Genomic DNA, 13,539 nt, shown 5'->3' with positions numbered 1-13,539 from the left:
AATGATATGTTGAAGGGGAAAGAGACGAACACTCTAGCAAAACATGCAATGGAATGTGGTGTACAACATGCTTCTAAGTTTTTTGTGTTGGAAATTGTTTATGCTGATGAGAGGGAAGGTGACTTGAAAAATAAAACTGAACATGAGGAACAGAGATGGATTTTATGTTTAAAAGCATTTGCCGAACCAGGCTTGTAGCCTGTTTTGAAATCACACCCACTATGGCATTAATTCTGGAGACTTGGCATCTAGAAATTATTTCATTGGTGTTTATCTTTGCTATGTGATTGGTTGCTGATATACCAATCATGTTACCAGCTTTTGGAGGCTGGGTCTGTATAAGTGATTTTATTGGTTATGCCAAGACGTCCTGATCGATAAAAATGAATGAATGATCTTTTATTTGTAGCATGTGATGTTAATTTGAGAATTTTATTGGGTCTTATGCTTTTTAAATTGTATTTGCTTGTTTTGTTTTACATTGGTCTGCTGAAGCAGTATGTGAAAGCGCTGACCATTTATATTAAAGTCTAGTTTTACAAGTTGTGGCAGTTTGGAGTTTTTTGCTATTTGTTTTGTTCACTTGCTATACTCCATGCTCTTACTCAGCAGCTCCTGTTTTTTCTTGAATTCTAAGGAAGCCCCTTGCTGTATAAGTGGACTGGTAAGCCAGATATAGAAACTGTAGATGGGAAAAAGGGATCTTATCTGAAGAGAATTAAGACATCATGACAGAGATATTCAAAAGGCATCTCAGAAATATTAACCTGTGAGATGGAACTAGAAAAGATTTCTCCAGGTTTAGCTTGAAAACCAATATTCAGAAGAGGTTTATGCCAAAGAGGAGAGATGCCTGAAGGCCTTGAGTAGATTTAGCTAAGATGAGGCTATTGTCAAGATAAGTGAATTTTCTGAAATCTGTGGTAGGCAACTAATGGAGCAAGGCATTTTGTAAATACTGCTGGAGATGTGGAAAGCCCGAAAAGGGCATAAATTGAAACTTCAACCCAGACACAAATATCTTAAGTACCACCTGACGTCTTTGTGAACTGGAATATGGTGATATGCATCCTTGAGGTCTAAGGTTATTAGAAAGAACTGGGATGGAAGAAGAGGAAATTGAGACTGTAGGGTAACATTTTGAACTTTGATGGTTACTAGAAAATAATTTAGAACTAAAAGATTTAATATGTATCTCCATGTGCTTCTACTTGGGTACAAGAAAAATCCTACATTAAAATCCCTTTCGCTGCTTGGAAAGAACAGGTTCTATAACCCCTTGAAATAGCATTTCTGAAAGGGTCCGAGGAAACAAATGTGCTTGTTTCTTTGGAGAGAATGATTCCCACTGCAATTTTTAGTCTTTCTGAATTATCCATAGTACCCCAAGAGTCGGTTGTTATTTGCTTCAAGAAATGCAGATAGAGACAGATTGCTAGCTCTTTGGTGGTGGTGGTGGGTAGTCGGGTACTTCCATAGCCATGTACTATTTATGGGCTGGTAAGATCTCTGGAGGTTATTCTCCTTTCACTTAGATTCCCCTTGCCATTTATTTTTATACTGCAGTTTGCCTGATTTCTGCTGACCTTGCTTAAATGGATTCCTGAAGAAACATTCTTGTATAGAGGGCTAGTTTCTGTTATATATTGGGACTGGTGTGAAAAAAGATGTTTTTCTCCCTGCATTAACTTGCTCCTTTCCTCTAAGCACTTTAGGACCTTGGCTGAGGAGCTACCAAAAAGGACATCTTTCTCTAAGGGGGAAATTAGAATGTGGAATTTCACATCCTCTGGGAGACTCTGAAACCTAAGGAAGACGTGTCTATGCATTACAGAACCTGTGGCTATTGTTCCAGAGCTTGCATTAAGTACATAACAGCAGCACTTGATGGGACATTTTGTAACCTGTGATGCAGATGAAATCTGAGTAGAAAAATATGATTTAGAACCAAAAGCAGGCATAGCATCTATGTGTTGCATGTCTAAAAAATAGAAAGGAGGTATTTGGCCATATTGGTGTGGCAACTGATGGCACTAAAGGCCGTGGATGAAGAATATATATCTTTTCCCCAAAATCTATCAAATACACTTACCTTTCTCATTGGCTATGGGGTAACATGAAGCCAAGGGCTTGGAAGTATTTCCTTATTCATGGAGATTACATCAGGATCCACTAGAATATTTCTTAACATGTATTTGTGAGACTCAGGCAATTTATATTGTTTTTCAGGCTTCTTGGGTGCAGGAGGTTGTGCATCTGGACAAGAAAAGCCAGAGTTGAAAGCATCCTCCAAATCCCTAAAAACTGGTGGAATTGTTAGGGGTCTGTGGGAATTATAATTAAGGAGATCATAACACCTCTTTTGTGCCTCTGAAATTTCTTTCCTCTCCCTTTTAAACAGGTGTTTTGTTTTTGAAATGGTGTCAGAAAATAAAATGTCTTCAACACTAGAATCAGAAGAAATATTCTTCTCAGACTCTGACTCATAAGGAACTGGAGAAGAAAGTTGAGATGCATAAACTAGTCCTTCATCTTCTGACTCAGACATTAGCTCTTTTTCAGAAGAAGTGGGAGACCTCTTCCTCTTAGGATGGGAAGACACTGAGGGAGGCTTGAAAAGAGCAAAAAGCCCTATAAGTCCTTCTGCAAAACTATGCCAGTTATCTTGGGACCCCCCCAATATTAGTTGGAGTGAAAGGAGGGAAAAATGTTTTGTTTTTTGGGATTTTTTCCTAAGTGTCTCAAGCAAATAGTTGCATCCGTACCTCCATAACATAGCCTGCTACCTACTCTATTACTAAAACAGGAGACATACTACCTTTTCCTTCAGTCTAAAGAAAACCATATTGTCCCTTCTCAGCTAATGCATGACATCCAGTCTGACTGGACGTGCTTGACTCTAGACCCTAAGCTACTTCTTGCCAAACATCACAAGAGGATTAGGAAGATCAAACTGATGGTTAGAGGGCTCACACTACCACAGCAGGTATGTTAGTACCAGACCAAGGGGAAAATGAGTCGAAGGAAGAGTCCCTTTTTTTTTTTTTTTTTTTTTTTTACTTTTTCTTTGACTGAAGTGAGACACCTGGCAAGGATGAGTCAGTAGCCATGGAGGTCCAAGGAAGAGCTAGAGTTGTCAGTTTTCCAAGAAAAGTTTGAGGCTATTCAGTCCACTGTGAATGTTTTTGTGGGTAAACGATAGACAAATACTGCATGAATGGATGTTCTGTGAATCCTGAGATGCAGACTGTGTGGGGGTTTTTGTGTAGGATGTCTACTATGTTCGCATTTTCCCCTTCTGACAGACAAGAGAAAAAGAGAGCATTTCTTAGTCAAAATATAAAGGAAGATCTCTGTACTTACCCACTTACAACACTGATATACAAGCTACCTGCTGACACTGAAGATGCAGTATAAACAAGACTTCTGAATGAATGCTTCAACAGCAAGAAAGTTATGAATTTTGGTGCCAGTACTTCCAGATTATGGTATTGAGGAACATGCCCGAAAGCATTTTCTATACTGGCCAGGCATTTGATCACTTTGGCAGAATATGTCCCATATAGCTTTATGCTACTGCAACAGTGATCTAATGATGAGCATAAACACGTTCCTGCTCCTAGTTGTGGAAAGCATCCTGCAGAGGATGTCCACACTCCCTGCTGAAGTAGCCACTGTTAACTTCAGTCCACATCTGTCAACGCAAAGTCACCCCCTCAGCATCACCACCACTTCAATTTTTACTCTGACAACTCTGCCAACTTATTTGCCCTATGCTATGCAGACAGAGCACAGAACATCCATCTGCATGAACAGCACTGATATTGCCTGCCTCTATGATGTCATGCAATTATTTAGCTGCTTAAATGTGAATCCTAACTATCCTGATAAATTCTCTGGCATTAAGGGCAATACTTCTTCCCATTACTCCTCATGTCTCTCTTCAAAGGAGTGAAACCATGAAATGTTACATCACAACCATGGTAAGCAGTAAACCTTGTCATAGCACTTGTTACACTGCTCAACATGTTATCAGAGTTGTCGAGCTTCTGGCTGTATCATCTAGAAATGTTAAAATGATTTGCATAGTTTTCAGAATCAAACCTTTAATCATTAACTGTGTTGTTTCTCAACTTTCTCTTTTTGTCCTTGTCAACCCCACCAAACAGTCCTAAATCATGCTGTATTTTGAAGTTTTGCGTCTTGGCTTTTCTATGTGTTCTTTTCAGTACAATAACATGGCTATGCATACACACATACATACATACACACACACACACACACACACACACACACACACACACACACACACACACACACAATGTTCTCAATGCATTAAACAGAGATTATTTTTCTACATTTGCAGACACATTTTTACTGCAACTTGGAAACTAACACCTGCAATTCATCCAATACCAGATATGTACCAGGACTGCAGTTCAACTGAAACACCCCACTTTTCAGGTTAACCTATGAACAAGCTATACTCAAAAGTTCAGATAAAATGACAACAAAAAAAAATGAAAGGTTCAGACAGTACAGTGATGAGACTGCAAGTTCCTGTGCACTTAAACAGGCAGTTAATCTTGCACTTAAACAGGCAGTTAATCTTTACAGATAAAGTGCGTTATCTTAAAGTGTCTTTTTTTTCCACAAGACTGCTTTGAGGCATCTTGGGAGTTAAATGCCACAATGCAGTTTGGACAAGTGTACCCATATTTATTTGGACCATTTTGTAATACAAATCTTTGTAAACCTTTTATTAAGACCATGGCCGAAATAAATTTAGTGTTTCCCTGCCTGATGTCGTGTAAGGCGATTGTCCATAGACTTTAATGGACGCCTCTCTGGGCATGGGCAACTTGGGTCCATTAAAGTCTAGGGACACCTCTCAGGTTTCCCCTTGGTTGATGTCACTGAGGTTAAAGATCAATCAGTGTCATCACAAGGAAAACGTATTTTATTAAGATTTTTTTTATGCCTGAAAAAAAAATGCCAGTATAATGAAGATGCAAATCATCACTTTATACACCACATACAGTGGTGTAACAAATAAGTCACGAAAGTGAAGCAGAACACTAAGGTACATGTGTTACACAGCTAGTCCTAGTTTGTATTTCCTTTTGTTCCCATGTATATCTGCCAACTACTTGGCCCCTGGCAATCGTTGTCTTAGCAAGGCTGCCAGGTATCCAGTTTTTTAAAATGAAATTTCCCCAACATTAGAGAAGAACTGCATTTTTAGTCACAACAATAAAAAGGCAGGACACTCTAAGATCATTAATACTTCAACTGACAAACATTTTAAGTTGATTTCACATGAATGGGTTGCATAATAACTTTACAAGATTTGCAAAACAGCCAATATTTTAGTAGTGGTCAATGGAAGAGGAAAGTCACACTATCATAGTGTTGTTTAACAAACTATAAAATAAGGGATCACTGCCCTATGACCTGATGGCACAGATGGCAGGAAAAGAAAAAGAAACTGTGAAATCATCAGTAATTTTTAAATAAGACCAAAAACTACAGAACTGGAAGAAATAATGGCAGAAAAATTAAATACACAAATGTTGCACTAGATAAACTATACAAACAAAAATAATGTGTTTAGTAAATATGCACACACATTTTTTTATACTACTCCTTTGATTTAAAAGAAGTACTATTATCTTTTTACATCAGCAAGCACTATTTAAAGCATACATTCTTATATATGAACAAAATGTTTTAAAGAGAGAAAACAATACTTTTCAAACAGTCTTAAGCCAAATCTTTATCTTAGTCACGCAAGTCTTTTAATATTCAAAAAAACAAATACATTTCTCACTGTTGCCAACTAATGTTAGTAGCATAATGTATAGTTAACTATCCTAAGATGCCAATTGTCTTCAAGAACACTTAACAACTACTTTATTAGAAAGTGAAACAAACACTAAACACTGCAGCTTACTGCACATTTCAAGGGCCTGATCATCCTCAAAGCACATGCATATAGACTCGTTTTCTTTGTGTGTATCAGCAGCTCAATAAAGGATAAAGCTGAAGTCATCCATTTTAATCTAGGGCTTTAAGGACTCCTGCTGCATACTGTGAAAGCTTTTTAAGGAACAAGTTGCATGCAACGATATTTAAGGATCAATCTAAACGTGACTTACTTTATTTAAAAAAACATTTCTAATTAATGTTCTATCACAACGCAAATCCTTCTGGATTCAGTTTAACCATTAAAGTTATTAGAATATTTTACTCATGGTTTGTCAAATACATGCTAAACATAAATTACAGGACCAAGATTTTAAAGTATCAAAAGTGCTCCCAGTTCAGTAAATGCATTTTCATTTCAGATGCAATCCTTTTTTGTCTAACAAAATTTGCATGAGTCCTTACCAGAGATTTCCCAACAAGCTTTGCCTTTGAATCCACACAGCTTTTTGTAACTAGTGTATATCTACTACAGCACAGAAATAGCAAAGGCTGCTTACACTAAGACTCTTGTTGTAATTCCAAATCCTTATCTTAGAAATGCCAAAGTCAGGTGATCTGTCTGGGTTTCGGATGATGAAGTACAATTGCACTGGTGGATGGAAAGAGCAGTTCCACATGTTGCGTTCTTTTGTGGTCTGGAAAACAAACACACCATTCAACTCAAGTCAGTTTTCTTATTTCACTTTCGTGTTAGATTTCAACGTCACACTCTGAAAGGCAGAAGCTTTTATGTCTGTTTTTTTTCTAAATCAATAAAGTCTAGCTTAACAAATGGCACTAAGTAACTAACCACTGAACATGTAATTAACATACCTCTCAACCTATTGGTGCAAAAAATCTGGACAAATCCTAAAATAATTTTGGGACAAAGGCCCAAAAATAGGAACAAATTTTACAGACTGCTCTTAAAAACTTTGAAAGTTGCTAGAACAACAGGATTTGTGTTAGCATACATTTTCTGAAGGATATGAAGACTGAAACTCAAATGTATGTCATTATTTAGTAACTTCAGTCTTCAGTGATTTGCCAGAAAACCACAAATGAAGAACAGACCAAAACATAAGGTGAATATCTGAACAGTCTGAAAATCTAGACAGTTGAGAGGTATATTCTCTTCACACGATTTTCACTTACTTTTTATATTAAGGTTTTACATGTTTACAAACCACAAGCGGCGCACACGCGCACGCACACAAAACAAAGCATAATTAAATCTTGGAAGCTCGAATGTAAAATAAAAATATAAACATCAAAAGAAAAAATTCAGTCTTGCACACTGTCTTTCTTAAATAAAGATCTCAGCTGACAGTGTGACATGTAGATATGCACTTATATGAATGTTTTAAGTTGTAGGTTTGTAGAAATTTGTGTTCAAAGGATTTTATTTTTTTCCATGGTCTTGTTTAAAACACAAAAGACATGCGAGTATTATCTACAAGATAACTCTCTGTAAAGTATGCATACATCTGTGATCCTTCATAAGAATATGTTCTGTTGAGCTCATTTCCATGCACAAGGTACATATGCCCTCTGCTAGTTCATGCTGCAGAACCCGTGTCAAACTATGATGGCTATGAGCCCTGCACCATTCCTCTCACATTTTTATACCACTGAACAAAACCGAGCTGATGTTTGCAAGAAGAAAACATTTGTAAAATATACAAATTATAAACCTGGAAAGCATTAGCAACTCTTGCTCTAAGAAGCCAAAACATCAGACTAACACAAGGGGAGACTGATAAAATAATACCCATAGCAGAGGACAGTTTAATATAATGAGTACTCAATGAGGTGTTGCATCTTTCTTCAAAATGTCCACTACAATGGTCGTGCTAGCTGGGGACAAATCCCAATGGTATCTTGACAACCTTCCTAATGTAAGGAAGTAAGAAGGGTCATAAGAAAAAAACATGGGGTAAGAAGTACAACCCTGAAGCAGAGACATGACAAAGGAAGCTATGTTACAGAAGTGAAGATACAAACAAACTTAAGAGCATGCAGTCATGCTGAAGTGACCATGGTCTTCCCCACAGAATGAGCCTTGACAGTACAGCCAAAGGTCAGATGACTGAACTGTGGCAAAAAAAAATACGGTTGCTAGATGATTTGGATTTCCTTGTCAGCTGTCACTCCTTTGTCTGGAGGACGAAAGATAGCTGACCCATCTTCTTAAACTCAAGTGTACAATAGAAGTAAAACACTCAGCTTGATAATGCACATCATCTAGGTGCAGAAGGACTCCCTTCCAAGGGCACCTGCAGGCAAGTGCAAGGGGTGCACTTGCACCCACCTGGAACCGGCTGACCAAGAGATTAATTTTCTCTTAATTTAAAAAAAAAATTTTTTGGGGGGGGTGTTCTTCTTTAAGAATGCCCTTTACATCCATCTTCCTCTCCCGTGGGGAATTTGAATTCCGGAAGATGTTCGGACTGCAGACAAAGAAGGTACAAGTAACAGGTAAGCAAGGGTACTGGAACCACTGAGCAAGGGGGAGGGAGCACTTTTTGTCTTGTCTAGTCTAGTCCCTGAGGGCAGCGGAAAAACAAAAACTCATCGTCTAGGAGGACCGGAAGCCTTGTGTGCGTCTGCATCATGTATTAATGCCAAACACAAGTTAGGTGCGAATTTCCGTAACAGGCATATTTCATTGGCCATAAAGATAGTTTCCTCTCTCTCACTCTATGAAAAAGATAATGCCACCCAGCCTAAGTGGTCTGTTTGAATTTGTACCCACTGTTTTTGCAACAAAGAGTGCTAGAAAAAAGATGTGTCAGATACACAGATGGATAATGTCTTCTATTGTTGGTTAAAACTTATTTTAAAATCTCTGGAACAAGAGTTTATTTTTTGTGCATTGAACAGACAGCAGGCCTTTTATTTTGATAACTACAGCACTGTAGTCATTCTAATAAGTAACTAATCTCAGAAATGAAAACATTTTTTATGCAGCAACATCTCACCAGTTACCAAGCATCTGCTGAATATATTCAGACTGTGTGGCTTGCATATGAATGTTGTTGACAGCACCTTTTTGTATAAAATATTATGTGTTTACAAATGCAGTCACTGGAAGGTACAAGAGCTGCTGAAAGGAGTTCATACTTTTGTTCCCAGAGTAGTTATCTGTCATCTGAATATATGAAGACTTTTTAGACACAGATTCCCCTTAGTGTTGTTCTATTGCCTGTCTGACAGCAGAAATCATACAATTCTTCTCAGCTATTACAGTCCAAACAGACAAAGAGTGATGTTACGAAATTCACGTCATAAATTTGTTTAGTTATAAATTTACTTACTATCTGAAAGTTAAGAAAGACTTCTTAAGTGAAATATCTCAGTTTACTTGTGGAATTTACATTACATTTTAATAATACTGAGGTGTTGATTAGTCCGTTTATGCATTTTGTGGGTTAGAGACACGGCCGGCCTTAGGCGTACGCGACCGCCTAGGGTGCCATACAGCCGGCCTCGTAAAGGGTGGAATTGTAAGTATTTACTTATTTATTTTAATTAATGTACTTCTGTTATTTTGCGATCTGCTCAGCACCCTGTCTCTGAGTGAAGGGTGCCGAGAAGATCACAAAATAACAAAACCATACGGAGAAGGGAAAGGGAAAGTGCCCTCCCACTTTTATTTCAGGTTGGCCAGCCAAGAGGGATTCAACAAGTAAAAAAAAAAAATTCTGCCGTCACGCGGGAACTTAAGTTAGTTCAGTGAAGAAAGGTGACTAAAATAATGCATCAGAATAATAGGTAGGTGCTTTAGAAATATTGATCACTTTCCAGGTGTGATGCAAAGTTAATTATACAATTCCTCCCCTAAAACGTGCACGCTGATTGGCCAGCCCAACCAGCGTGCCCGTTGTAAATCCCTCAATATACTAACGGAAAAAGGTCCGGTCACCTGGACTTTTTCCGTTAGTATAAAACACTGTCTCGCTATGTTAAAAGAGTTTAACATAGCGAGACAGGTTTAAAAAAAGCAACGGAGATCTCCGTTGCTTTTTTTAAAGCTGTCTCGCTATATTAAACTCCTTTAACATAGTGACACAGTGTGTAAAAAGCAACGGAGATCTTGCGATCTCCGTTGCTTTTTTTTTTAAAGCTGTCTCGCTATATTAAATGGGTTTAACATAGCGAGACAGCTTTAAAATAAGCAACGGAGATATCCGTTGCTTATTTTAAAGCTGTCTCGCTATGTTAAACCCATTTAACATAGCGAGACAGTTTAAAAAAAAAAAAAAGCGATCTCCGTTGCTTTTTACTGTTTCGCTATGTTAAATGGGTTTAACATAGCGAGACAGCTTTACAATAAGCAACGGAGATCTCCGTTGCTTTTTTTAAAGCTGTCTCGCTATGTTAAACCCATTTAACATAGCGAAACAGTGCTTTTGCCCACATCTCTGATGTACTGCGTAGGCATGCGCAGTATATCAGAACTGCCGCAGAATACCAGACAGCTGCGGAAGGGCAGTAAAGAGGCATTATACAATGCCATTATTTAAGAAAAGTAATTATTTATTTTCTTAAATAATGTCATTGTATAATAGCAATAACCCACTTCTGGGTGTGGGTAATGCTGGATTTACCCACGGTTGGCTTTGTTTGGTCCCCACACCAACCGTGGGTAAATCCAGCATTACCCACACCCAGGCGTGGGTTATTGCTATATTACGAGCTGCAGGTCAGAGAAATGGAACAAACAGAATGCATTTGATGAAAAGTGTGTGTGATTCTATTCAGCGGAAAATAAATAGTATGAAGAGAGGGAATTTTATGGACCCACTGCAAAGCAAGTCAGTCAAAGCAGTTTACCCAGGAGCAGTTAACTGCAACTGCTCTTGGCAACAAGTGTTTTTTATCTATCTATGTATCTATAGACGTACATACATATTCAGTAGTGCTTGAAATATGATGTTTCAACTTTCAGCAGTCTGAGCATTTAAAGCTAAATAAATGAAAACAGTAAAAATCTACTAAAAGGTACAGAAAGGAAGACGGTTTAACAATCTTTCTTAAAAATGACTAACTATAAGACTGCTACAACTCGAGAAAACGTGACATTTGCAGTCAAAAGTGGTTAAAGAAACCAAAAACAGTTTTGGGTCAGAATGCCTTTATTAAATTGTTCTTACAGCAAGTTCTTTTGTAAAGATTTGTTTTTGAGCAGTCATACCACATAGATTAGTGGCAGTAAAATGTTTAACTTGAAATGCATTCTAATGCCATGACAAACAGCAACATGGAAAGTGTTCTGTTTGCAAGACAGTTGTGTTGCCATTCATCTATTAAAACATTAGAAAATTATCAATAAAACCCTACTTAAACAAAATAATTGCAGTGAAAAAAATATTTTAAAAAAGAACTGTAACAGGAATGAAGAATTTTTGCACATAAAATGCAACATCACCATTTTAACTTTGCTACAGAATTCTGCACATCTTTCTGAAACTAATTTATTTAGATAATTTTTCCCTTTTTCGTTGTTGTCTGCACCTTTTAACTACTCTTTATAACTCTTTCTTCCCCAAAACAAGCTTGTCAACAAATTATAAAATTCATCAGTATCATAGTCCTACATTTCCACTAAGATGTTACTCAAAGCACAGTTTGAATACCAGTATGCAAGATGACTGTACCTGATACTCTTAAGTGTTCATGACAGCCCACATTAAGATCACAGAAGTAAACATATTAAGATAGTGTTACTGTAAATTAATTTGAATATTATGGAAACAGCATTTACAGATAATGCAATTAAAAGTCGTTACACTATCTCCCACCATATGTCTAGAGTATAGCTTGACATTTTGGACTAATTTTCAACAAAACTTGGCAAATAGCTAACTTTTTCAGCACAGTAAAAATTATTTGAAAATTATTAAATCCTCACTATGGCTATTTTCTATGTTCAATAATGTACTACAAGCTACCTGTTATAAGGAAGTAATCCATATATTTGTAGTCTATTATTTGTCTATAATGCATACCCTGTTAGTAATCAGTATTACTTATGTGGCATAAAAAAAAAAAAACACTTCTGCACTATTGCCAGTCGCACATACTAATATTCTGTTTGCTCACATTTTACACCTGTAAAACTATTCAACCTTCTGTGCATTTGCACAAATGCATTACAATCATGCTCTTACAAATATACATGTATACAAATAACAGCTGTTGTGTATATTGTTAATCAATGCAATCTTGTTTTAGAAATCTTCCCTTTTCCTTCTGTTTCTGTCCGTGACACTTAATGTGCCTTGGACTGCTGTCTTTCTTCTCATTCTTAATAGTTTAACAGAAGTAACTCACTAGAAAACAATTTATGTTCACCTTCCATTTTTCCTTCTTGTAAATGTTGCAACTATCACCCTAGCACCTATCCACAAGCTTACCCTTTGTACATGCACTACATATTAATTGGGTTTTGTTATTCAAATGCCCTGGTCCTCACCTTTATTTCTATGACTAACTTTAAGAGCAACACTCTATGCCTGCTGGCTTTATCCTTGCCAGAAGGATCATCAATATGTCTTCTACTTCTGAAAGTTTCTGCTTTCAGGAACAACCTAGAACTTCAGTCACTGCTCATCTCTGGGGCAGATCTGTTAAATCCATCACTCTGTCCAGCAAGATCTACATTCACATCCAGTTCTGTTTCTATGCTAATCAGTTACAGGTCATACAGATAGATATATTTTCTAGAAGCAATCCATTTCTCTACTTCTGACTCATTATACTTCCCGAAGTTCACGTTTGATGTTTTATTTACATAGTTATGAGCCAGTTTATGTGCGCAGTCAAGTTAAGAAATATGTGGTAGTTGCAACCAGTTTAAAAAAGAACACTTCAATACAATGTGTGCAAAACAGAAGGTAAAGTGCAAAAGATTTATGCTGACTGTACCAACAATTTATATTTATTAATAATTACACCCCTGTGCAGGTTCATATTATAGCAAAACAGCATATTTATAGTAAACAGACTAGATAATAACTAGTGTTGCCTGTTACTGATAAATGTACATAAAATATTAAAGTTACAGATTACACTTTTTTTCATCACAGGTGTTGCATTTCTGCTTGCTGCTGATTACTAAGTGTTATAACATTTCAAGCTGCTGTTCTACAGTGCTGCAGTACAGAGTGCAGGTTATTTTTCTGATGTACCTTTATTACCTCACCGCTGTACTGTTAATACACGTGCAACTACTCAGATTATCTGCTATTACAGTTACTGTATCTGGATCTATTGGGTTAGACTACGTGTTGCTCATTGCTTTTACTAGTTCAGTAGAGAGAGACCACATTAGCATTCTGGGTAAAGCTATTTCATTTAAATGCGCCACTTCTGATTGCATGACTGATCCTACGTATTTCTGCCACTTTTACATTTTTTTTTGCACTTTTGACTACAACAGACACAGCTCATTCTTTTATCCTTTATTTTTTTTTTACCATATTATCACCTTTTCTCAGTCCAGTCGATTATCTCCCCGTCTTACAGCAAGAGTATGTTATTAACTTATCCTTTTTGCTTGCACCCCCT

General features: G+C 37.1%; 1 protein-coding gene across 4 annotated transcripts in view; it reads right to left on the bottom strand.

Annotated features, from left to right (window-relative positions):
• Positions 1-13,539, bottom strand: part of LOC122816558 (katanin interacting protein) — a 3,576,055-nt gene that overhangs the window by 1,287,050 nt on the left and 2,275,466 nt on the right. For all 4 annotated transcript variants that reach the window (XM_044089422.1, XM_044089419.1, XM_044089421.1 and 1 more), the window contains exon 14: positions 6,486-6,623. In XM_044089422.1, coding sequence (XP_043945357.1) covers positions 6,486-6,623 — 138 coding nt within the window. The remainder of the gene's footprint in view (positions 1-6,485; positions 6,624-13,539) is intronic.

This window comes from Protopterus annectens, chromosome 12.part0, assembly GCF_019279795.1.
Source record: "Protopterus annectens isolate FY-2018-M chromosome 12.part0, PAN1.0, whole genome shotgun sequence".
Lineage (NCBI taxonomy): Eukaryota > Metazoa > Chordata > Ceratodontiformes > Protopteridae > Protopterus > Protopterus annectens.
Note: the sequence above shows the minus strand (reverse complement) of the source record. Positions and strands in the feature narration are given on the sequence as shown.